Source organism: Salvelinus namaycush, unplaced genomic scaffold (assembly GCF_016432855.1).
Source record: "Salvelinus namaycush isolate Seneca unplaced genomic scaffold, SaNama_1.0 Scaffold997, whole genome shotgun sequence".
Lineage (NCBI taxonomy): Eukaryota > Metazoa > Chordata > Actinopteri > Salmoniformes > Salmonidae > Salvelinus > Salvelinus namaycush.
The window spans coordinates 7382-33485 of NW_024061749.1; the positions used below are offsets into that span (position 1 = coordinate 7382).

General features: G+C 49.4%; 1 protein-coding gene across 1 annotated transcript; it reads left to right on the top strand.

The window, feature by feature from the left end:
• The first annotated feature begins 35 nt into the window (after nt 1-35).
• LOC120043679 (keratin-associated protein 16-1-like) lies at nt 36-25755 on the top strand. Its single transcript, XM_038988233.1, has 10 exons — nt 36-377; nt 629-651; nt 1229-1727; nt 1979-2001; nt 2339-2837; nt 3400-3416; nt 3584-3646; nt 3768-3830; nt 8347-8484; nt 25704-25755. The coding sequence occupies exons 1-10, from the start codon at nt 36-38 to the stop codon at nt 25753-25755; spliced, it is 1719 nt and encodes a 572-aa protein (XP_038844161.1).
• Nucleotides 25756-26104: the final 349 nt, after the last annotated feature.

A 26104-nucleotide genomic window follows, 5' to 3' on the forward strand; every position in this document is an offset into this window, starting at 1 on the left:
GGTGCACATGAAATATAGAGCACGTGAAAATGTGAATGGGTTTCTTCGATTGTACCAGGATAGCACAGGACCCGGCGGCATGTAACAGGATAGCACAGGACCCGGCGTCATGTAACAGGACAGCACGGGACCCGGCGTCATGTAACAGGATAGCACGGGACCCGGCGTCGTGTAACAGGATAGCACGGGACCCGGCGGTATGTAACAGGATAGCACGGGACCCGGCGTCATGTAACAGGATAGCACGGGACCCGGCGTCATGTAACAGAATAGCACGGGACCCGGCGGTATGTAACAGGATAGCACGGGACCCGCCGTCGTGTAACAGGATAGCACGGGACCCGCCGTCGTGTAACAGAATAGCACGGGACCCGGCGGTATGTAACAGGATAGCACGGGACCCGGCGGTATGTAACAGGATAGCACGGGACCCGGCGTCGTGTAACAGGATAGCACGGGACCCGGCGTCATGTAACAGGATAGCACGGGACCCGGCGTCATGTAACAGGATAGCACGGGACCCGGCGTCATGTAACAGTATAGCACGGGACCCGGCGGTATGTAACAGGATAGCACGGGACCCGGCGGCATGTAACAGGATAGCACGGGACCCGGCGTCATGTAACAGGATAGCATGGGACCCGGCGTCATGTAACAGGATAGCACGGGACCCGGCGGTATGTAACAGGATAGCACGGGACCCGGCGTCATGTAACAGGATAGCACGGGACCCGGCGTCATGTAACAGGATAGCACGGGACCCGGCGTCATGTAACAGGATAGCACGGGACCCGGCGGTATGTAACAGGATAGCACGGGACCCGGCGTCGTGTAACAGGATAGCACGGGACCCGGCGTCATGTAACAGGATAGCACGGGACCCGGCGTCATGTAACAGGATAGCACGGGACCCGGCGTCATGTAACAGGATAGCACGGGACCCGGCGGTATGTAACAGGATAGCACGGGACCCGGCGTCATGTAACAGGATAGCACGGGACCCGGCGGTATGTAACAGGATAGCACGGGACCCGGCGTCGTGTAACAGGATAGCACGGGACCCGGCGTCGTGTAACAGGATAGCACGGGACCCGGCGTCATGTAACAGGATAGCACGGGACCCGGCGTCGTGTAACAGGATAGCACGGGACCCGGCGGTATGTAACAGGATAGCACGGGACCCGGCGGTATGTAACAGGATAGCACGGGACCCGGCGGTATGTAACAGGATAGCACGGGACCCGGCGTCATGTAACAGGATAGCACGGGACCCGGCATCGTGTAACAGGATAGCACGGGACCCGGCGTCATGTAACAGGATAGAACGGGACCCGGCGTCATGTAACAGGATAGCACGGGACCCGGCGTCATGTAACAGGATAGCACGGGACCCGGCGTCGTGTAACAGGATAGCACGGGACCCGGCGTCATGTAACAGGATAGCACGGGACCCGGCGTCGTGTAACAGGATAGCACGGGACCCGGCGTCATGTAACAGGATAGCACGGGACCCGGCGTCATGTAACAGGATAGCACGGGACCCGGCGTCGTGTAACAGGATAGCACGGGACCCGGCGGTATGTAACAGGATAGCACGGGACCCGTCGTCGTGTAACAGGATAGCACGGGACCCGGCGTCATGTAACAGGATAGCACGGGACCCGGCGTCATGTAACAGAATAGCACGGGACCCGTCGTCGTGTAACAGGATAGCACGGGACCCGGCGGTATGTAACAGGATAGCACGGGACCCGGCGGTATGTAACAGGATAGCACGGGACCCGGCGTCGTGTAACAGGATAGCACGGGACCCGGCGTCATGTAACAGGATAGCACGGGACCCGGCGTCATGTAACAGGATAGCACGGGACCCGGCGTCATGTAACAGGATAGCACGGGACCCGGCGTCGTGTAACAGGATAGCACGGGACCCGGCGGTATGTAACAGGATAGCACGGGACCCGGCGTCGTGTAACAGGATAGCACGGGACCCGGCGTCATGTAACAGAATAGCACGGGACCCGGCGTCATGTAACAGGATAGCACGGGACCCGGCGTCATGTAACAGAATAGCACGGGACCCGTCGTCATGTAACAGGATAGCACGGGACCCGGCGTCATGTAACAGAATAGCACGGGACCCGTCGTCGTGTAACAGGATAGCACGGGACCCGGCGGTATGTAACAGGATAGCACGGGACCCGGCGTCATGTAACAGGATAGCACGGGACCCGGCGTCATGTAACAGGATAGCACGGGACCCGGCGTCATGTAACAGGATAGCACGGGACCCGGCGTCGTGTAACAGGATAGCACGGGACCCGGCGGTATGTAACAGGATAGCACGGGACCCGGCGTCGTGTAACAGGATAGCACGGGACCCGGCGTCATGTAACAGAATAGCACGGGACCCGGCGTCATGTAACAGGATAGCACGGGACCCGGCGTCATGTAACAGAATAGCACGGGACCCGTCGTCGTGTAACAGAATAGCACGGGACCCGGCGTCATGTAACAGGATAGCACGGGACCCGGCGTCATGTAACAGAATAGCACGGGACCCGTCGTCATGTAACAGGATAGCACGGGATCCGGCGGTATGTAACAGGATAGCACGGGACCCGGCGTCGTGTAACAGGATAGCACGGGACCCGGCATCGTGTAACAGGATAGCACGGGACCCGGCGGTATGTAACAGGATAGCACGGGACCCGGCGTCGTGTAACAGGATAGCACGGGACCCGGCGTCATGTAACAGGATAGCACGGGACCCGGCGTCATGTAACAGGATAGCACGGGACCCGGCGTCGTGTAACAGGATAGCACGGGACCCGGCGGTATGTAACAGGATATCACAGGACCCGGCGTCATGTAACAGGATAGCACGGGACCCGGCGTCATGTAACAGGATAGCACGGGACCCGGCGTAGTGTAACAGGATAGCACGGGACCCGGCGTCATGTCCCACAGGTCCTGAAAGGGCTGTTGAAACAGTGACTGGTGACTCATCCATTAGGGCTGTTGAAACAGTGACTGATGACTCATCCATCAGGGCTGAGAAACCGGCTGTAGGAAATGTAGATTAATTTCAGCACTGAGGCTGATGTGTGTTTTGGACCACAGGGGTATTTTCTAAACATGGGGGGGGGGGGGGGGGTGCATGTTGGTCAGGGGAGGGGTGAACAGCGGGCTTTTGTGGCTCGTCCCGGGAGAACGGCCCGGGGCAAAGTATGTTTAGCCTTGTGGCTTAGACTACACTCTTAGAAAACAGGTGCTATCTAGAACCGAAAAGGGTTTCGACTGTCCCCATAGGAGAACCCTTTCAACAACCCTTTTGGGTTCCAGGAAGAACCCTTCCCACGTTCTCATGGTAACCTCACCCATCCCATGACCTCTCAGACCAACATGTTCCCACGGTAATTTCACCCATCCTCTGACCTCTTAGATTAACATGTTCCCATGGTAACCTCACCCATCCTCTGACCTCTTAGATTAACACGTTCCCACGGTAACCTCACCCATCCTCTGACCTCTTAGATTAACACGTTCCCACGGTAACCTCACCCATCCTCTGACCTCTCAGATTAACACGTTCCCACGGTAACCTCCCCCATCCTCTGACCTCTCAGATTAACACGTTCCCACGGTAACCTCACCCATCCTCTGACCTCTTAGATTAACACGTTCCCACGGTAACCTCACCCATCCTCTGACCTCTTAGATTAACACGTTCCCACGGTAACCTCACCCATCCTCTGACCTCTTAGATTAACACGTTCCCACGGTAACCTCCCCCATCCTCTAACCTCTCAGACCCACATGTTCCCACGGTAACCTCCCCCTTCCCCTTGACAACACGTCTCGTCTCTCATCTCCTGGACCTCTCCAGCAGTACTGCAGTACTTCATGGCATATAACCTCAGACTGCACTCTCTCTGCAATGCTGTTGAATATTCAGCTCTCCTCCAGACTTTAGTAACTATAGTAGAGGATTATTCCACCTCTCTCTGCAGTCCAATGCTGTTGAATATTCAGCTCTCCTCCAGACTTTAGTAACTATAGTAGAGGATTATTCCACCTCTCTCTGCAGTCCAATGCTGTTGAATATTCAGCTCTCCTCCAGACTTTAGTAACTATATTAGAGGATTATTCCACCTCTCTCTGCAATGCTGTTGAATATTCAGCTCTCCTCCAGACTTTAGTAACTATAGTAGAGGATTATTCCACCTCTCTCTGCAGCCCAATGCTGTTGAATATTCAGCTCTCCTCCAGACTTTAGTAACTATAGTAGAGGATTATTCCACCTCTCTCTGCAGTCCAATGCTGTTGAATATTCAGCTCTCCTCCAGACTTTAGTAACTATAGTAGAGGATTATTCCACCTCTCTCTGCAGCCCAATGCTGTTGAATATTCAGCTCTCCTCCAGACTTTAGTAACTATAGTAGAGGATTATTCCACCTCTCTCTGCAGTCCAATGCTGTTGAATATTCAGCTCTCCTCCAGACTTTAGTAACTATAGTAGAGGATTATTCCACCTCTCTCTGCAGTCCAATGCTGTTGAATATTCAGCTCTCCTCCAGACTTTAGTAACTATAGTAGAGGATTATTCCACCTCTCTCTGCAGCCCAATGCTGTTGAATATTCAGCTCTCCTCCAGACTTTAGTAACTATAGTAGAGGATTATTCCACCTCTCTGCAGTCCAATGCTGTTGAATATTCAGCTCTCCTCCAGACTTTAGTAACTATAGTAGAGGGTTATTCCACCTCTCTGCAGTCCAATGCTGTTGAATATTCAGCTCTCCTCCAGACTTTAGTAACTATAGTAGAGGATTATTCTTCGTTATATTCAGAGGGAACAGTGATTTATGAGTTAATCCGTATTACGGCGGTGAACCTTTATTTATGATATTAATCAGGGTAATCACGCTGGTTTGGCCGCCGAGTGCTTCGTTTATCTTCCCAACGAGCGACCAGACCTACGATCAAACACTCTGCACAATGTAGTGGTCTGTTAACATCATTATAATGACCAACCCTTTAGAGAAATGGATAATACTTTGTGGGATCTTATGTATATTTGAGTCATTTTCACGTGTTTTCTGCTTCTACTATTTGAATTGTCCCAGGGGGAACGTATCAAGTTCCTGACAGGTTCCTCTGACGTCTCAGCCGTAGATGGATGTTTATCTGTCTCTCTGTCTGGCTGATGGTCAGCTGTGTCTCTCTGTCTGGCTGATGGTCAGCTCTGTCTCTCTGTCTGGCTGATGGTCAGCTGTGTCTCTCTGTCTGGCTGATGGTCAGCTCTGTCTCTCTGTCTGGCTGATGGTCAGCTCTGTCTCTCTGTCTGGCTGATGGTCAGCTCTGTCTCTCTGTCTGGCTGATGGTCAGCTCTGTCTCTCTGTCTGGCTGATGGTCAGCTCTGTCTCTCTGTCTGGCTGATGGTCAGCTCTGTCTCTCTGTCTGGCTGATGGTCAGCTCTGTCTCTCTGTCTCTCTGTCTGGCTGATGGTCAGCTCTGTCTCTCTGTCTGGCTGATGGTCAGCTCTGTCTCTCTGTCTGGCTGATGGTCAGCTCTGTCTCTCTGTCTGGCTGATGGTCAGCTGTGTGGAGGAGTAGTCAGCTCTGTCTCTCTGTCTGGCTGATGGTCAGCTCTGTCTCTCTGTCTGGCTGATGGTCAGCTCTGTCTCTCTGTCTAGCTGATGGTCAGCTCTGTCTCTCTGTCTAGCTGATGGTCAGCTGTGTGGAGGAGTAGTCAGTTCTGTCTCTCTATCTGGCTGATGGTCAGCTCTATCTCTCTGTCTGGCTGATGGTCAGCTCTGTCTCTCTGTCTAGCTGATGGTCAGCTCTGTCTCTCTGTCTGGCTGATGGTCAGCTGTGTGGAGGAGTAGTCAGCTCTGTCTCTCTGTCTGGCTGATGGTCAGCTCTGTCTCTCTGTCTGGCTGATGGTCAGCTCTGTCTCTCTGTCTAGCTGATGGTCAGCTGTGTGGAGGAGTAGTCAGCTCTGTCTCTCTATCTGGCTGATGGTCAGCTCTGTGGAGGAGTAATCAGCTCTGTCTCTCCGCCTGGCTGATGGTCAGCTCTGTGGAGGAGTAATCAGCTCTGTCTCTCTGTCTGGCTGATGGTCAGCTCTGTCTCTCCGTCTGGCTGATGGTCAGCTCTGTCTCTCTGTCTGGCTGATGGTCAGCTGTGTGGAGGAGTAATCAGCTCTGTCTCTCTATCTGGCTGATGGTCAGCTCTGTCTCTCCGCCTGGCTGATGGTCAGCTGTGTGGAGGAGTAGTCAGCTCTGTCTCTCTGTCTGGCTGATGGTCAGCTGTGTGGAGGAGTAGTCAGCTCTGTCTCTCTGTCTGGCTGATGGTCAGCTCTGTCTCTCCGTCTGGCTGATGGTCAGCTCTGTCTCTCTATCTGGCTGATGGTCAGCTCTGTCTCTCTATCTGGCTGATGGTCAGCTCTGTCTCTCTATCTGGCTGGTGGTCAGCTCTGTCTCTCTCTCTGGCTGATGGTCAGCCGTGTGGAGGAGTAATCAACTCTGTCTCTCTGTCTGGCTGATGGTCAGCTCTGTCTCTCCGTCTGGCTGATGGTCAGCTGTGTGGAGGAGTAATCATCTCTGTCTCTCTGTCTGGCCGATGGTCAGCTCTGTCTCTCCGTCTGGCTGATGGTCAGCTCTGTCTCTCTGTCTGGCTGATGGTCAGCTCTGTCTCTCTGTCTGGCTGATGGTCAGCTCTGTCTCTCCGTCTGGCTGATGGTCAGCTCTGTGGAGGATTAATCAGCTCTGTCTCTCTGTCTGGCTGATGGTCAGCTCTGTCTCTCCGTCTGGCTGATGGTCAGCTCTGTCTCTCTGTCTGGCTGATGGTCAGCTGTGTGGAGGAGTAATCAGCTCTGTCTCTCTGTCTGGCTGATGGTCAGCTCTGTCTCTCCGTCTGGCTGATGGTCAGCTCTGTCCGTCTGGCTGATGGTCAGCTGTGTGGAGGAGTAATCAGCTCTGTCTCTCCGTCTGGCTGATGGTCAGCTGTGTGGAGGAGTAATCAGCTCTGTCTCTCTGTCTGGCTGATGGTCAGCTCTGTCTCTCCGTCTGGCTGATGGTCAGCTCTGTCTCTCTGTCTGGCTGATGGTCAGCTGTGTGGAGGAGTAATCAGCTCTGTCTGGCTGATGGTCAGCCGTGTGGAGGAGTAGTCAGCTCTGTCTCTCTGTCTGGCTCAGCCTCGTTTCCTGGTCCACTTCATCAATGAACCAGCCTCTCTGTTCTGTGAATCACTTAGAGAATAATGAACCAGCCTCTCTGCTCTGTGAATCACTTAGAGAATAATGAACCAGCCTCTCTGCTCTGTGAATCACTTAGAGAATAATGAACCAGCCTCTCTGCTCTGTGAATCACTTAGAGAATAATGAACCAGCCTCTCTGCTCTGTGAATCACTTAGAGAATAATGAACCAGCCTCTCTGCTCTGTGAATCACTTAGAGAATAATGAACCAGCCTCTCTGCTCTGTGAATCACTTAGAGAATAATGAACCAGCCTCTCTGCTCTGTGAATCACTTAGAGAATAATGAACCAGCCTCTCTGCTCTGTGAATCACTTAGAGAATAATGAACCAGCCTCTCTGCTCTGTGAATCACTTAGAGAATAATGAACCAGCCTCTCTGCTCTGTGAATCACTTAGAGAATAATGAACCAGCCTCTCTGCTCTGTGAATCACTTAGAGAATAATGAACCAGCCTCTCTGTTCTGTGAATCACTTAGAGAATAATGAACCAGCCTCTCTGTTCTGTGAATCACTTAGAGAATAATGAACCAGCCTCTCTGCTCTGTGAATCACTTAGAGAATAATGAACCAGCCTCTATGCTCTGTGAATCACTTAGAGAATGACATCAGTAGGACTGCTAATAGAAGGAAGATAATTACAGGAAGAGGAAATAGCACCTGGTTCTGAAGCCAAATTTTTACCCATGTTTTCATTTCCTCTCCTCTCTCTCCGTCTCCCGATTCTGTTACATACAGAACGCCGCCCCGAGGGAAGGTGAACCGCCGCCCCGGGCGCCATGGAATTATTTCACCGGAGATCGACACATGCACTCCTCTGCAGACCGTCTTATTGGCTGATTTCTGGTCCGGATCCTGAATCACACAGCTGTCTGAGATGACCACATGTTTGTCTTGAACCGGGCCGAGGCGGAGCCGTTTGATTGGACGGTGTAATTTGTGATTCTTGTTGAAAGGCAGGTGTGGAGAGACGGGACGGAGATTATGGGGCGAAAGCTGAATGCAGAGCGAGGCGGTTGGACGTCTGTGAAGGAACCCGGCCAGCGACTCACCGACTCCTGTCTGACCCTCTCCTATTCATTCATACAGCTGCAGCTACCATGCAGAGGACACAAAGGTCAGAGGTCAGATCAGAGGACACAGAGGTCAGAGAGGTCAGATCAGAGGTCAGATCAGAGGTCAGATCATAGAACACAGAGGTCAGAGGTCAGACTGGAGGGCACAGAGGTCAGATCAGAGATCAGATCAGAGGTTAGATCAGAGGTCAGAGGTCAAATCAGAGGTCAGATCAGAGGTCAGATCAGAGGTCAGATCAGAGGTTAGATCAGAGGTCAGATCAGAGGTCAGATCAGAGGTCAGATCAGAGGTCAGATCATTTGCATATAGGAGGAATATTTAAGGTCCTAATGTCGATTCCTGAGGCCAAAATAATTACAATTATATCTAAAGGTGTTATGATCTATTTGCTGAGGCCAAATGACACACTGTTCCCTATATAGTGCACTACTTTAGACCAGAGCCCTATTCTCTATTATAGAGCACTACTTTAGACCAGAACCCTATTCCCTATATAGTACACTACTTTAGACCAGGGCCCTATTCCCTATATAGTGCACTACTTTAGACCAGGGCCCTATTCCCTATATAGTGCACTACTATAGACCAGGGCCCTATTCCCTATATAGTACACTACTTTAGACCAGAGCCCTATTCCCTATATAGTGCACTACTTTAGACCAGAGCCCTATTCCCTATATAGTGCACTACTTTAGACCAGGGCCCTATTCCCTATATAGTACACTACTTTAGACCAGAGCCCTATTCCCTATATAGTGCACTACTTTAGACCAGAGCCCTATTCCCTATATAGTGCACTACTTTAGACCAGGGCCCTATTCCCTATATAGTACACTACTTTAGACCAGAGCCCTATTCCCTATATAGTACACTACTTTAGACCAGAGCCCTATTCCCTATATAGTGCACTACTTTAGACCAGAGCCCTATTCCCTATATAGTGCACTACTATAGACCAGGGCCCTATTCCCTATATAGTACACTACTATAGACCAGGGCTCTATTCCCTATATAGTACACTACTATAGACCAGAGCCCTATTGTCACGTTCTTTCAAAATCGAACCCAGAAGCAGACCAGGACAAGGAGAGTAGGAAGAAGGTGAGTATTTATTTACAAGTGAATATGTAGAGGTAGAAATATCCAGGTGGCGTAGCGGGCAGCGGCGGTGAGTTGATGGGAGTGAATAGGTGGATCCAAGGGAGTAGCGGAAACCTCCGACGACCAGGCAGGAGTGGGGTAAGTGATCCGGGTGAATAACTGAAGACAGAACAAACGGAGGTAAGTTTAAGGCAAGCAAGACGTACAAAACAACAAAACAAATTCTATCAAACAGGAGGCTGATACGCTGGCACGACATACTGTTCATGGCTAACGATCCGGCAGGGAATGGATGTCAGGTCCGGGCTTATGAAGAGGAGAGATGATGATCAGGACCAGGTGCACAGATAGCTGATGGGATACAGGTGCGGGTAATCTGAGATCTCCCAACTAGCTAAAACGCCCGGCAACCAGACAGGGTGCGTTCCAGGACACCGGAAAAACACTCCAGAACAGAACACAGGCAAAAACCAGACTCAGGAAACGGGATTCGTGACAGTACCCCCCCTCCGACGAACGCCACCGGGCGGACTACCCGGAGCGCCAGGGTGGAGGCGGTAGAAGTCACGAAGCAGGTCAGCGTCAAGGATCTGACGCCGAGGAATCCAACTCCTCTCCTCTGGACCATATCCTTCCCAATCCACTAGATACTGGAACCCTCGACCCCGCCGTCTTGAGTCCATGATGCGGCGCACCGTGTAGACAGGACCACCTCCGATCATCCGAGGAGGGGGAGGACGAGGAGGAGGGGGCAACAGAGGACTGAGGTGAACCGGCTTGAGGCAGGAGACATGAAAGGTGGGATGTACTCTAAGTGTTGCAGGCAACTTGAGTCGGACCACCACCGGATTAATGATTCTCTCCACTACAAACGGACCAATGAACTTCGGTGACAGTTTCCTCGACTCAGTCCGTAGAGGAAGATCCCGTGTAGCTAACCAAACCTTATCTCCGACCGTATAAGCGGGGGCAGGAATACGGCGACGATTCGCCTGGATCTGATACCGGTCAGAAACTCTAAGGAGAGCCTTCCTGGCCCGATGCCAGGTCCGGTGGCAACGACGAATGTGGGTCTGGACGGAGGGGACCGAGAGATCCCTCTCCTGAGAAGGAAACAAGGGAGGTTGGTAACCGTACAGGCACTGGAAGGGAGACATCCCAGTAGCAGATGAAGGAAGAGTATTATGGGCATACTCGACCCAGGGTAATTGAGAGGACCAAGAGGTGGGATCAGAGGAAACCAGACAGCGCAGCGTGGACTCCATCTTCTGGTTGGCTCTCTCCGCCTGACCATTAGATTGGGGGTGAAATCCAGAAGTGAGACTGACTGTAGCTCCAATGGCCAAACAGAAGGATCTCCAGACAGCAGAGGTAAACTGAGGACCACGGTCAGAAACAATGTCACAGGGCAACCCGTGGACCCTGAAAACCTCCCTAACCAGGATCTCGGACGTCTCAGTGGCAGAAGGCAGCTTGGAGAGGGGGACAAAGTGAGCAAACTTGCTGAATCTGTCCACAATGGTCAGAATAACCGTGTTACCAACAGAAGAGGGCAACCCCGTGACAAAGTCCAGGGCCAGATGCGACCAAGGTCGCCGGGGAATAGGTAGGGGGTGAAGAAGCCCAGAGCTGGGCCGATTGGAACTCTTATTCTGCGCACAAACAGGACAAGCGGCAACAAACCTCCGGGTATCTTCTCCCATGGCAGGCCACCAAAATCGTCTGCGCAGTAGCGCCATAGTCCGAGCAACACCAGGGTGACAAGCTATCTTGCTGGCGTGGGACCACTGAAGGACAGCAGAGCGGACCGACTCAGGCATGAACAACCGACCGGGTGGACCGTTACCGGGCCCGGGCTGCGTCCGAAGGGCCGCCATCACATCCTCAATCCTCCATGTAACGGCTCCCACGACAACATTCTGGGGAATAATCGTCTCAGTCTTGGCCCCACTCTCCTCCGTCTTGGAGAACATCCGGGACAGGGCGTCCGCCTTCCCGTTCTTCGACCCAGGTCGGAACGTCAGGGAAAAATTGAAGCGTCCAAAAAACAAAGCCCACCTGGCCTGACGGGAGTTGAGACGTTTAGCCGATTGCACGTAAGCCAGATTCTTGTGGTCAGTCCAGACCACAAACGGTTGCTTCGCTCCCTCCAACCAGTGACGCCACTCCTCCAAGGCAAGCTTCACAGCGAGAAGCTCCCGGTTACCCACATCGTAGTTTCTTTCAGCTGGAGAAAGACGACAAGAGTAGAAGGCGCAGGGATGGAGTTTACCGTCAGTAGAGCTACGCTGGGACAGGATGGCGCCCACCCCCACATCAGACGCGTCCACCTCAACAACAAACTGACGGGAAGTGTCAGGTTGAGAGAGAATCGGGGCGTTGGTGAATCGGCTCTTCAAGTCCAGAAATGCTCGGTCTGCCTCAGGAGTCCAACAGAAATCTCTGGTGCAAGACGTCAGGGCAGTTAAAGGGACGGCCACCCGGCTGTAATCACGGATAAACCTCCGATAGAAGTTCGCAAACCCCAGGAATCTCTGGAGCTGCAATCTCGTACCGGGCCGGGCCCAATCCCGAACCGCCCGAACCTTCTCTTGGTCCATCATGATCTCTCCCCTGGAGATGATGTACCCGAGGAAGGACGTCATGTGGGCATGAAAATCACACTTCTCAGCCTTCACGAACAGACGGTTCTCCAATAACCGCTGCAAGACCTGCTTGACATGCAGGACGTGGCTAGAAAGCTCCCTCGAGAAGATGAGGATATCATCCAGGTAAACGAACACAAAAATACCAATCATATCTCTCAGAACATCATTCACCATACTTTGGAACACAGCAGGAGCGTTGGTCAGTCCAAACGGCATCACCTGGTACTCGAAATGTCCCATAGGAGTATTGAACCCAGTCAACCACTCGTCCCCCTCTTTGATCCGAACCAAATGATAAGCATTACGTAAATCAAGCTTCGTAAAAACCGTAGCACCCTGTAAAGAGTCGAAAGCAGAGCTCATCAAGGGCAGGGGATACTTGTTTTTGACCGTAATATCATTCAAACCCCGATAATCAATACACGGTCGAAGAGAGCCATCCTTCTTGCTCACAAAAAAAAATCCTGCTCCCAGAGGTGATGACGAGGGGCGAATGAGACCTGCAGCTAGAGACTCCTTGATGTAGGTCTCCAAGGCTTCACGTTCAGGTCGAGAGATACTGTATAACCGTCCCTTGGGAAAGGCAGCTCCAGGGAACAGATTAATCGCACAGTCATAAGGTCGGTGGGGAGGAAGGGACAGAGCCTTCTGCTTACTGAAAACTTCACCCAACTCGTGATATGTTTCTGGAACCAGGGACAAATCAGGAGGAGCAGAGTCACTGACCTGACTGGGAACAGCAGGAGAACAGGCAGTCCTAAGGCAGTTAGCATGACACTCAATGCTCCAACTAGTTACTTTACCCGTCACCCAATCAAACGAGGGATTGTGTTCCTTCAGCCAGGGGTAACCAAGAACCAGAGGAACATAGGGCGAGGACAGAATGAAGAAGGAGATAAACTCTGAATGATTCCCCGACAACAACATCTTAACCGGTTCAGTCCTCATAGTGATCCGTGCCAGACTACTGCCGTTCAGAGTGGTTGCTTCAATGGCTTCCGGCAATTGCTCCTTGGAAAGCCCCAGCTGTTCCACCAAGTCGGCATCAATAAAGCTGCCATCGGCACCTGAATCGATAAAAGCGTTCATCTCTAAACTCTGATCTTTATTCATAAGGGTCGCAGGAAAACGGGGTCTGACAGGATTCTTGAGAGGTTGAAACTGGCTCGCTAAAATTCCTCCCAAAACTAGCGAGCCGGGCAGTTTAACGGGCGCTGTGGACAAGCGGAGATGTAATGTCCCGAGCTACCACAGTAGAGGCAGCTGTTGGTCTCACGTCTACGTTGGCGCTCCTCCTTAGTTAGCCCGTGTCGCCCCACTTGCATTGGTTCAGGATCTGGTGGCAAGACCCCTCCACTAATCCCGTGTGGGGAATAATGATCAACACGTTCTGGTCCATTTCCTGAACCGAATGGTAACCGAGTTGCTGATTGATTGGACGGGCCCCACTGCTTCTCCCTCCTTCTCTCTCGGACTCTATTATCTACCCGAATAGCTAAAGTGACCAAGCTGTCTAGGTCACTAGGCTCTGGATAGGAGATCAGCTCGTCCTTGAGTTGCTCCGACAACCCCTGGTAAAAAGCCGCTTGTAGTGACTCCTCATTCCAACCACTCTCCACAGCCAATGTCCTGAATTCGATCATAAAGTCTGCCACACTGCGAGTTCCTTGGCGAAGAGTGAACAAACGTTTAGCTGCGTCCTTACCTCGGACTGGATGGTCAAAAAGCTTTCTCATCTCTGCCGTGAACTCCTGGTATGAAGCCATGCAAGTGTCCTGTCGTTCCCAAACGGCTGAAGCCCATTCCAGAGCTCTACCACGCAGCAGTTCAATCACGAAAGCTATCCTAGCCTTCTCTGTGGCGTAAGAGTAGGGCTGCAGATCAAAAACTAAGCCACACTGCATAAGAAATGAACGGCATCTTCCCAAATCCCCCTCGTACTTATCAGGCGTCGGAACCTTGGGCTCACGGAAGGAAACCTCTCCAGAATCGGCAGGTAAGATGGGTGAAACAGGTGGTGGATGACCCGCCGGCAAACTGAGCTGATCCTGGATTTTCGTCAAGCTAGCAGATAAGTTCTGGATTGAACCCGCTAACTCCTGTAGCGCCGTGTTGTGTTGTTCCAATATCTTCCCCTGCTGGGTAATGGCATGGCAAACGGAGTCCAGGTCCGCTGGGTTCATCCTTGGCCGGATCGTTCTGTCACGTTCTTTCAAAATCGAACCCAGAAGCAGACCAGGACAAGGAGAGTAGGAAGAAGGTGAGTATTTATTTACAAGTGAATATGTAGAGGTAGAAATATCCAGGTGGCGTAGCGGGCAGCGGCGGTGAGTTGATGGGAGTGAATAGGTGGATCCAAGGGAGTAGCGGAAACCTCCGACGACCAGGCAGGAATGGGGTAAGTGATCCGGGTGAATAACTGAAGACAGAACAAACGGAGGTAAGTTTAAGGCAAGCAAGACGTACAAAACAACAAAACAAATTCTATCAAACAGGAGGCTGATACGCTGGCACGACATACTGTTCATGGCTAACGATCCGGCAGGGAATGGATGTCAGGTCCGGGCTTATGAAGAGGAGAGATGATGATCAGGACCAGGTGCACAGATAGCTGATGGGATACAGGTGCGGGTAATCTGAGATCTCCCAACTAGCTAAAACGCCCGGCAACCAGACAGGGTGCGTTCCAGGACACCGGAAAAACACTCCAGAACAGAACACAGGCAAAAACCAGACTCAGGAAACGGGATTCGTGACACCTATTCCCTATATAGTGCACTACTTTAGACCAGAGCCCTATTCCCTATATTGTGCACTACTTTAGACCAGAGCCCTATTCCCTATATAGTACACTACTTTAGACCAGAGCCCTATTCCCTATATAGTGCACTACTTTAGACCAGAGCCCTATTCCTTATATAGTGCACTACTTTAGACCAGAGCCCTATTCCTTATATAGTGCACTACTTTAGACCAGAGCCCTATTCCCTATATAGGGCACTACTATAGACCAGAGCCCTATTCCCTGTATAGTGCACTACTATAGACCAGAGCCCTATTCCCTGTATAGTGCACTACTATAGACCAGAGCCCTATTCCCTATTATAGGGCACTACTATAGACCAGAGCCCTATTCCCTATATAGTACACTACTATAGACCAGAGCCCTATTCCCTATATAGTGCACTACTATAGACCAGAGCCCTATTCCCTAATAGTGCACTACTTTAGACCAGAGCCCTATTCCCTATATAGTGCACTACTTTAGACCAGAGCCCTATGTGTGATACAGCCTGACTGCAGCTGTGATGCGGCAGCAGAAAGACCACTAGTTGTTTGTTTGTTTATCAAGGCCTTTGGGGATGAGTTTCATCAGGTATCAAATTCAAAAATCTCCAGGTTTCTGACAACTTTTCCTTTGCAGTATCTGATGAGACGTCACGAGGTGTGTGGTGCCTTGCAGCAAGGCGGGGAAAACGTCCTGGGTGGTTTTGTTAATAATAACAGTAAACTGGTTCATTCATGAATAGAATACCCAAGACGTTATAGAATAACAATCTCTCACTGCCAGGGATACGGGGACGAGAGCTGAGAGAGCGGCTGTAAAGCACAGAGTTCCCCGTAGGTTCAACTAGTTTAACAGAGAGTTTCCATCTGATCCAGAGACACAGGGAACTCTAAGGCCCTCTGTTTAGACCACTCCTGGAGAGGGGGGTTATGGGAACTCTAAGGCCCTCTGTTTAGACCACTCCTGGAGAGGGGGGTTATGGGAACCCTAAGGCCCTCTGTTTAGACCACTCCTGGAGAGGGGGGTTATGGGAACCCTAAGGCCCTCTGTTTAGACCACTCCTGGAGAGGGGGGTTATGGGAACCCTAAGGCCCTCTGTTTAGAGCACTCCTGGAGAGGGGGGTTATGGGAACCCTAAGGCCCTCTGTTTAGACCACTCCTGGAGAGGGGGGTTATGGGAACTCTAAGGCCCTCTGTTTAGACCACTCCTGGAGAGGGGGGTTATGGGAACTCTAAGGCCCTCTGTTTAAACCACTCCTGGAGAGGGGGGTTATGGTTGAACAAATCAGTTAGAGGAAGACTCATGGTATATTTCTGGAAGTTTCTTCTTTAAATAGAAAACAGGAAGTGCAGGTCTATTTTGACAGCCCAGGGGTATAACCCTGAGTCCTGGGTATCAGACACTAAAGATAGTCTTTACCAAGCACATCTGGCCAACAGGGGGTACGGCGGGCGGGGGGGAGATGACCTTTCACCCTCTCGACGGAGCAACACTAGAAATAGCAGTCCTCTGTGTGTGTTCTCCTGGTCGACTCTAAAACAGGGGACTGGAATGACACACCCCTGATCTAAAACGCTGTGTTTCAAATGTTTATGGAGGTATGGATAGCAGTCCAACAAGGGCAGGATACTGGAAAGACCCCAGCGCACAGGGCTCGTCCAATCAGGAACTATGTGAGGTATCCCTTTAAACCAGAGGGTGGAGAAGAGACAGGTATTCCCTTTAAACCAGAGGGTGGAGAAGAGACAGGTATTCCCTTTAAACCAGAGGGTGGAGAAGAGACAGGTATTCCCTTTAAACCAGAGGGTGGTGAAGAGACAGGTATTCCCTTTAAACCAGAGGGTGGAGAAGAGACAGGTATTCCCTTTAAACCAGAGGGTGGAGAAGAGACAGGTATTCCCTTTAAACCAGAGGGTGGAGAAGAGACAGGTATTCCCTTTAAACCAGAGGGTGGTGAAGAGACAGGTATTCCCTTTAAACCAGAGGGTGGAGAAGAGACAGGTATTCCCTCTTAACCAGAGGGTGGAGAAGAGACAGGTATTCCCTTTAAACCAGAGGGTGGAGAAGAGACAGGTATTCCCTTTAAACCAGAGGGTGGAGTAGAGACAGGTATTCCCTTTAAACCAGAGGGTGGTGAAGAGACAGGTATTCCCTTTAAACCAGAGGGTGGAGAAGAGACAGGTATTCCCTCTTAACCAGAGGGTGGAGAAGAGACAGGTATTCCCTTTAAACCAGAGGGTGGAGAAGAGACAGGTATTCCCTTTAAACCAGAGGGTGGAGAAGAGACAGGTATTCCCTTTAAACCAGAGGGTGGAGAAGAGACAGGTATTCCTTTAAACCAGAGGGTGGAGAAGAGACAGGTATTCCCTTTAAACCAGAGGGTGGAGAAGAGACAGGTATTCCCTTTAAACCAGAGGTTGGAGTAGAGACAGGTATTCCCTTTAAACCAGAGGGTGGAGAAGAGACAGGTATTCCCTTTAAACCAGAGGGTGGAGTAGAGACAGGTATTCCCTTTAAACCAGAGGGTGGAGAAGAGACAGGTATTCCCTTTAAACCAGAGGGTGGAGAAGAGACAGGTATTCCTTTAAACCAGAGGGTGGAGAAGAGACAGGTATTCCCTTTAAACCAGAGGGTGGAGAAGAGACAGGTATTCCCTTTAAACCAGAGGTTGGAGTAGAGACAGGTATTCCCTTTAAACCAGAGGGTGGAGAAGAGAGAGTTATTCCCTTTAAACCAGAGGGTGGAGAAGAGACAGGTATTCCCTTTAAACCAGAGGGTGGAGAAGAGAGAGTTATTCCCTTTAAACCAGAGGGTGGAGAAGAGACAGGTATTCCCTTTAAACCAGAGGGTGGAGAAGAGAGAGTTATTCCCTTTAAACCAGAGGGTGGAGAAGAGACAGGTATTCCCTTTAAACCAGAGGGTGGAGAAGAGACAGGTATTCCCTTTAAACCAGAGGTTGGAGTAGAGACAGGTATTCCCTTTAAACCAGAGGGTGGAGAAGAGAGAGTTATTCCCTTTAAACCAGAGGGTGGAGAAGAGACAGGTATTCCCTTTAAACCAGAGGGTGGAGAAGAGAGAGTTATTCCCTTTAAACCAGAGGGTGGAGAAGAGACAGGTATTCCCTTTAAACCAGAGGGTGGAGAAGAGACAGGTATTCCCTTTAAACCAGAGGGTGGAGAAGAGACAGGTATTCCCTTTAAACCAGAGGGTGGAGAAGAGACAGGTATTCCCTTTAAACCAGAGGGTGGAGAAGAGACAGGTATGCCCTTTAAACCAGAGGGTGGAGAAGAGACAGGTATTCCCTTTAAACCAGAGGGTGGAGAAGAGACAGGTATTCCTTTAAACCAGAGGGTGGAGAAGAGACAGGTATTCCCTTTAAACCAGAGGGTGGAGAAGAGACAGGTATTCCCTTTAAACCAGAGGGTGGTGAAGAGACAGGTATTCCCTTTAAACCAGAGGGTGGAGAAGAGACAGGTATTCCCTTTAAACCAGAGGGTGGAGAAGAGACAGGTATTCCCTTTAAACCAGAGGGTGGAGAAGAGACAGGTATTCCCTTTAAACCAGAGGGTGGTGAAGAGACAGGTATTCCCTTTAAACCAGAGGGTGGAGAAGAGACAGGTATTCCCTCTTAACCAGAGGGTGGAGAAGAGACAGGTATTCCCTTTAAACCAGAGGGTGGAGAAGAGACAGGTATTCCCTTTAAACCAGAGGGTGGAGTAGAGACAGGTATTCCCTTTAAACCAGAGGGTGGTGAAGAGACAGGTATTCCCTTTAAACCAGAGGGTGGAGAAGAGACAGGTATTCCCTCTTAACCAGAGGGTGGAGAAGAGACAGGTATTCCCTTTAAACCAGAGGGTGGAGAAGAGACAGGTATGCCCTTTAAACCAGAGGGTGGAGAAGAGACAGGTATTCCCTTTAAACCAGAGGGTGGAGAAGAGACAGGTATTCCTTTAAACCAGAGGGTGGAGAAGAGACAGGTATTCCCTTTAAACCAGAGGGTGGAGAAGAGACAGGTATTCCCTTTAAACCAGAGGTTGGAGTAGAGACAGGTATTCCCTTTAAACCAGAGGGTGGAGAAGAGAGAGTTATTCCCTTTAAACCAGAGGGTGGAGAAGAGACAGGTATTCCCTTTAAACCAGAGGGTGGAGAAGAGACAGGTATTCCCTTTAAACCAGAGGGTGGAGAAGAGACAGGTATTCCCTTTAAACCAGAGGGTGGAGAAGATACAGGTATTCCCTTTAAACCAGAGGGTGGAGAAGAGACAGGTATTCCCTTTAAACCAGAGGGTAGTGAAGAGACAGGTATTCCCTTTAAACCAGAGGGTGGAGAAGAGACAGGTATTCCCTTTAAACCAGAGGGTGGAGAAGAGACCGGTATTCCCTTTAAACCAGAGGGTGGAGAAGAGACAGGTATTCCCTTTAAACCAGAGGGTGGTGAAGAGACAGGTATTCCCTTTAAACCAGAGGGTGGAGTAGAGACAGGTATTCCCTCTTAACCAGAGGGTGGAGAAGAGACAGGTATTCCCTTTAAACCAGAGGGTGGTGAAGAGACAGGTATTCCCTTTAAACCAGAGGGTGGAGAAGAGACAGGTATTCCCTTTAAACCAGAGGGTGGAGAAGAGACAGGTATTCCCTTTAAACCAGAGGGTGGAGAAGATACAGGTATTCCCTTTAAACCAGAGGGTGGTGAAGAGACAGGTATTCCCTTTAAACCAGAGGGTGGAGAAGAGACAGGTATTCCTTTAACTTTTTATGGCTGCAGGGGCAGTATTGAGTAGCTCTGATTAAAGGTGCCCATTTCAAACGGCCTCGTACTCAATTCTTGCTCGTACAATATGCATATTATTATTACTATTGGATAGAAAACACTCTCTAGTTTCTAAAACCGTTTGAATTATATCTGTGAGTCAAACAGAACTCATTTGGCACAAACTTCCTGACCAGGAAGTGGAAAGTCTGAAATCGATGCTCTGTTCTACTTCCTGCCTATACATGGGCATGATACGTAAGAGTATACGTGCACTTCATACACCTTCCCCTGGATGTCAAGAGGCGGTGAGAGAAGAAATTTTGTGTTTATCTTGGTCTGAAGTGGAATACAAGCTCTTTGTATGACGTGTCCCTCATTTCCGGTTTTCTGGAGAGCGCGCAGGGGGACATGGATTTGCCTTCTGTTTAGCTGCCGTTATAGTCGACTAATATCTCCGGCTTTGATTTTATTTGATACATGTGACCATATCATCGTAAAGTATGTTTTTTCAATATAGTTTCATCAGATTATTGAAATTGTTTCGGGAGTTTTGCCGTGTTCCGTTCTCTTCCGTTTGTTGACATGGAGAGCATCGTGCCACTTGGCTAGTGTGCTTGCTAATTGAAGAGGGAAAGTTGCCGTTCTAAATCCAAACAACGATTGTTCTGGACAAAGGACACCTTGTCCAACATTCTGATGGAAGATCAGCAAAAGTAAGAAACATTTTATGATGCTATTTCATATATCTGTCGTACATGTGAACTAGTCGCCGACGCCCAACGTTTGGGTACTCTAGCTATACCGAAGCTGCATATCGTAATGAAGTTATTTTTAGAATTCTAACACTGCGATTTCATTAAGAACTAATGGATCTATCATTTCCTATACAACATGTATGTTTTAGTTATGTTTATGAATAGCTATTTGGTCAGAATATGTGTGTCAGAAAAAGTGTCCGAAAAAAATCCGGGCGTTGTGGGAAAAAGTAGCTAAGTTAGCAGAATGTATAACCATTGATTTCAGCTCTAAATATGCACATTTTCGAACAAAACATAAGTGTATGTATAACCTGATGTTATAGGACTGTCATCTGAGGAAGAAAATCAAGGTTAGTCAAAAATTATATATCTTTTGCTTGTTTGTTACGATCGCTTACTTTTGCTACTGGGAAATTGCTTGTGTTTTTGGCTATTGTGGTAAGCTAATATAACGCTATATTGTGTTTTCGCTGTAAAACACTTGATAAATCGGAAATATTGGCTGGAATCACAAGATGCCTGTCTTTCATATGCTGTACACTATGTATTTTTCAGAAATGTTTTATGATAAGTAATTAGGTATTTGACGTTGGTGTCTGTAATTATTATGGCTGCTTTCGGTGCAATTTCTGATTGTAGCTGCAATGTAAACTATGATTTATACCTGAAATATGCACATTTTTCGAACAAAACATAGATTTATTGAATAACATGTTATAAGACTGTCATCTGATGAAGTTGTTTGTTGGTTAGTTTGGTTGGTTCTTGGTTAGTTAGGTTGGCTTTGTGCATGCTACCTGTGCTGTGAAAAATGTCTGTCCTTTTTTGTATTTGGTGGTGAGCTAACATAAATATACGTGCTGTTTTTGCTGTAAAACATTTTAAAAATCGGACATGTTGGCTGGATTCACAAGATGTGTACCTTTCATTTGCTGTATTGGACTTGTTAATGTGTGAAAGTTAAATATTTAAAAAAAATATCTTTTGAATTTCGCGCCCTGCACTTGAGCTGGCTGTTGTCATAAGTGTACCGACGTCGGGCTTGCAGCCATAAGAAGTTAAACCAGAGGGTGGAGAAGAGACCTCCCGGGTGGCACAGTGGTCTAGGGCACTGCATCGCAGTGCTAGCTGCGCCACCAGAGTCTCTGGGTTCGCGCCCAGGCTCTGTCGCAGCCGGCCGCAACCGGGAGGTCCGTGGGGCGACGCACAATTGGCATAGCGTCGTCCGGGTTAGGGAGGTTTTGGCCGGTAGGGATATCCTTGTCTCAGTATGTAAAAATGTAATAAAATGTATGCACTCTACTGTAAGTCGCTCTGGATAAGAGCGTCTGCTAAATGACTAAAATGTAAAATGTAAATGTAAGAGACAGGTATTCCCTTTAAACCAGAGGGTGGAGAAGAGACAGGTATTCCCTTTAAACCAGAGGGTGGAGAAGAGACAGGTATTCCCTTTAAACCAGAGGGTGGAGAAGAGACAGGTATTCCCTCTAAACCAGCGGGTGGAGAAGAGACAGGTATTCCCTTTAAACCAGAGGGTGGAGAAGAGACAGGTATTCCCTTTAAACCAGAGGGTGGAGAAGAGACAGGTATTCCCTTTAAACCAGAGGGTGGAGAAGAGACAGGTATTCCCTTTAAACCAGAGGGTGGAGAAGAGACAGGTATTCCCTTTAAACCAGAGGGTGGAGAAGAGACAGGTATTCCCTTTAAACCAGAGGGTGGAGAAGAGACAGGTATTCCCTTTAAACCAGAGGGTGGAGTAGAGACAGGTATTCCCTTTAAACCAGAGGGTGGAGAAGAGAGAGGTATTCCCTTTAAACCAGAGGGTGGTGAAGAGACAGGTATTCCCTTTAAACCAGAGGGTGGAGAAGAGACAGGTATTCCCTTTAAACCAGAGGGTGGAGAAGAGACAGGTATTCCCTCTAAACCAGAGGGTGGAGAAGAGACAGGTATTCCCTTTAAACCAGAGGGTGGTGAAGAGACAGGTATTCCCTTTAAACCAGAGGGTGGAGAAGAGACAGGTATTCCCTTTAAACCAGAGGGTGGAGAAGAGACAGGTATTCCCTTTAAACCAGAGGGTGGAGAAGAGACAGGTATTCCCTTTAAACCAGAGGGTGGAGAAGAGACAGGTATTCCCTTTAAACCAGAGGGTGGAGAAGAGACAGGTATTCCCTTTAAACCAGAGGGTGGAGTAGAGACAGGTATTCCCTTTAAACCAGAGGGTGGAGTAGAGACAGGTATTCCCTCTAAACCAGAGGGTGGAGAAGAGACAGGTATTCCCTCTAAACCAGAGGGTGGAGAAGAGACAGGGTATTCCCTCTAAACCAGAGGGTGGAGAAGAGACAGGTATTCCCTTTAAACCAGAGGGTGGAGAAGAGACAGGTATTCCCTTTAAACCAGAGGGTGGAGAAGAGACAGGTATTCCCTCTAAACCAGAGGGTGGAGAAGAGACAGGTATTCCCTCTAAACCAGAGGGTGGAGAAGAGACAGGTATTCCCTCTAAACCAGAGGGTGGAGAAGAGACAGGTATTCCCTTTAAACCAGAGGGTGGAGAAGAGACAGGTATTCCCTTTAAACCAGAGGGTGGAGAAGAGACAGGTATTCCCTTTAAACCAGAGGGTGGAGAAGAGACAGGTATTCCCTTTAAACCAGAGGGTGGAGAAGAGACAGGTATTCCCTTTAAACCAGAGGGTGGAGTAGAGACAGGTATTCCCTTTAAACCAGAGGGTGGAGTAGAGACAGGTATTCCCTCTAAACCAGAGGGTGGAGAAGAGACAGGTATTCCCTCTAAACCAGAGGGTGGAGAAGAGACAGGGTATTCCCTCTAAACCAGAGGGTGGAGAAGAGACAGGTATTCCCTTTAAACCAGAGGGTGGAGAAGAGACAGGTATTCCCTTTAAACCAGAGGGTGGAGAAGAGACAGGTATTCCCTCTAAACCAGAGGGTGGAGAAGAGACAGGTATTCCCTCTAAACCAGAGGGTGGAGAAGAGACAGGTATTCCCTCTAAACCAGAGGGTGGAGAAGAGACAGGTATTCCCTTTAAACCAGAGGGTGGAGAAGAGACAGGTATTCCCTTTAAACCAGAGGGTGGAGAAGAGACAGGTATTCCCTTTAAACCAGAGGGTGGAGAAGAGACAGGTATTCCCTTTAAACCAGAGGGTGGAGAAGAGACAGGTATTCCCTTTAAACCAGAGGGTGGAGAAGAGACAGGGTATTCCCTCTAAACCAGAGGGTGGAGAAGAGACAGGTATTCCCTTTAAACCAGAGGGTGGAGAAGAGACAGGTATTCCCTTTAAACCAGAGGGTGGAGAAGAGACAGGTATTCCCTCTAAACCAGAGGGTGGAGAAGAGACAGGTATTCCCTCTAAACCAGAGGGTGGAGAAGAGACAGGTATTCCCTCTAAACCAGAGGGTGGAGAAGAGACAGGTATTCCCTTTAAACCAGAGGGTGGAGAAGAGACAGGTATTCCCTTTAAACCAGAGGGTGGAGAAGAGACAGGTATTCCCTTTAAACCAGAGGGTGGAGAAGAGGCAGGGTAGCCGGGCAGATGCAGAGATGCTACTAATCTGTTACTGTTATTCCATTTCCATTTAGGTGTTTTATCTTTTACACATTTGAGTCGTTTATGGCAGAACCTCATTTTCATCTTACCGTACGTGGCTCTAACAGCAGAACCTCAGTTTCATCTTATCGTACGTGGCTCTAAGAGCAGAACCTCAGTTTCATCTTATCGTACGTGGCTCTAAGAGCAGAACCTCAGTTTCATCTTATCGTACGTGGCTCTAAGAGCAGAACCTCAGTTTCATCTTATCGTACATGGCTCTAAGAGCAGAACCTCAGTTTCATCTTATCGTACGTGGCTCTAAGAGCAGAACCTCAGTTTCATCTTATCGTACATGGCTCTAAGAGCAGAACCTCAGTTTCATCTTATCGTACGTGGCTCTAAGAGCAGAACCTCAGTTTCATCTTATCGTACATGGCTCTAAGAGCAGAACCTCAGTTTCATCTTATCGTACGTGGCTCTAACAGCAGAACCTCAGTTTCATCTTATCGTACGTGGCTCTAACAGCAGAACCTCAGTTTCATCTTATCGTACGTGGCTCTAAGAGCAGAACCTCAGTTTCATCTTATCGTACGTGGCTCTAAGAGCAGAACCTCAGTTTCATCTTATCGTACGTGGCTCTAAGAGCAGAACCTCAGTTTCATCTTATCGTACGTGGCTCTAAGAGCAGAACCTCAGTTTCATCTTATCGTACGTGGCTCTAAGAGGAGAACCTCAGTTTCATCTTATCGTACGTGGCTCTAAGAGCAGAACCTCAGTTTCATCTTATCGTACGTGGCTCTAAGAGCAGAACCTCAGTTTCATCTTACCGTACGTGGCTCTAAGAGCAGAACCTCAGTTTCATCTTATCGTACGTGGCTCTAAGAGCAGAACCTCAGTTTCATCTTATCGTACGCGGCTCTAAGAGCAGAACCTCAGTTTCATCTTATCGTACGTGGCTCTAAGAGCAGAACCTCAGTTTCATCTTATCGTACATGGCTCTAACAGCAGAACCTCAGTTTCATCTTACCGTACGCGGCTCTAAGAGCAGAACCTCAGTTTCATCTTATCGTACGTGGCTCTAAGAGCAGAACCTCAGTTTCATCTTATCGTACGTGGCTCTAAGAGCAGAACCTCAGTTTCATCTTATCGTACGTGGCTCTAAGAGCAGAACCTCAGTTTCATCTTATCGTACGTGGCTCTAACAGCAGAACCTCAGTTTCATCTTATCGTACGTGGCTCTAAGAGCCACCAACTCTCTAGAGACAGCAGGTGCGGTAGAGATACTCTCAATGATCGGCTATGAAAAGCCAACTGACATTTACTCCTGAGGTGCTGACCTGTTGCACCCTCGACAACCACTGTGATTATTATTATTTGACTGGTCATCTATGAACATTTGAACATCTTGGCCATGTTCTGTTATAATCTCCACCCGGCACAGCCAGAAGAGGACTGGCCACCCCTCAAAGCCTGGTTCCTCTCTAGGTTTTTCCTAGGTTCTGGCCTTTCTAGGGAGTTTTTCCTAGCCACCGTGCTTCTACACCTGCATTGCTTGCTGTTTGGGGTTTTACGCTGGGTTTCTGTACAGCACTTTGAGATATCAGCGGATCTAAGGGCTATATAAATACATTTGATTTGATTTGATTTGATCTTGTCATACGTGGCTCTAAGAGCTGACCAACCGCACATCGGACCAACTCAAACACCCTGCTACCTTTTCACCAGCTGTTGTCTCTTGGCCCCGTGGCCTTTCTAATGGTCTCTGCCATCTCTGCTTTCAGCTCTAAGAGCAGCGCAGTGCGGCAGACCAACACAGTGTCTCTGATAGATTGATGCCCTTCACCAGTCCATTGCTCTTCCCAGCTAAGGTGGAAAATATGTGCGTACAGTCCTCTGTCAGCAGTGTTGAGGGCAGAGAGCTACGGCCGCTGTTGGAGGACCCTGTTGGGTCTGACAGGACATTGGTAGAAATGGGACCAGTCATAAAGACCATCACCAGAACAATGAACAGCTCTGTCTGTGTCTCAGGGTAGAACTCTGTCTGTGTCTCAGGGTAGAACTCTGTCTGTGTCTCAGGGTAGAACTCTGCCTGTGTCTCAGGGTAGAACTCTGTCTGTGCCTCAGGGTAGAACTCTGTCTGTGTCTCAGGTTGGAACTCTGTCTGTGTCTCAGGGTAGAACTC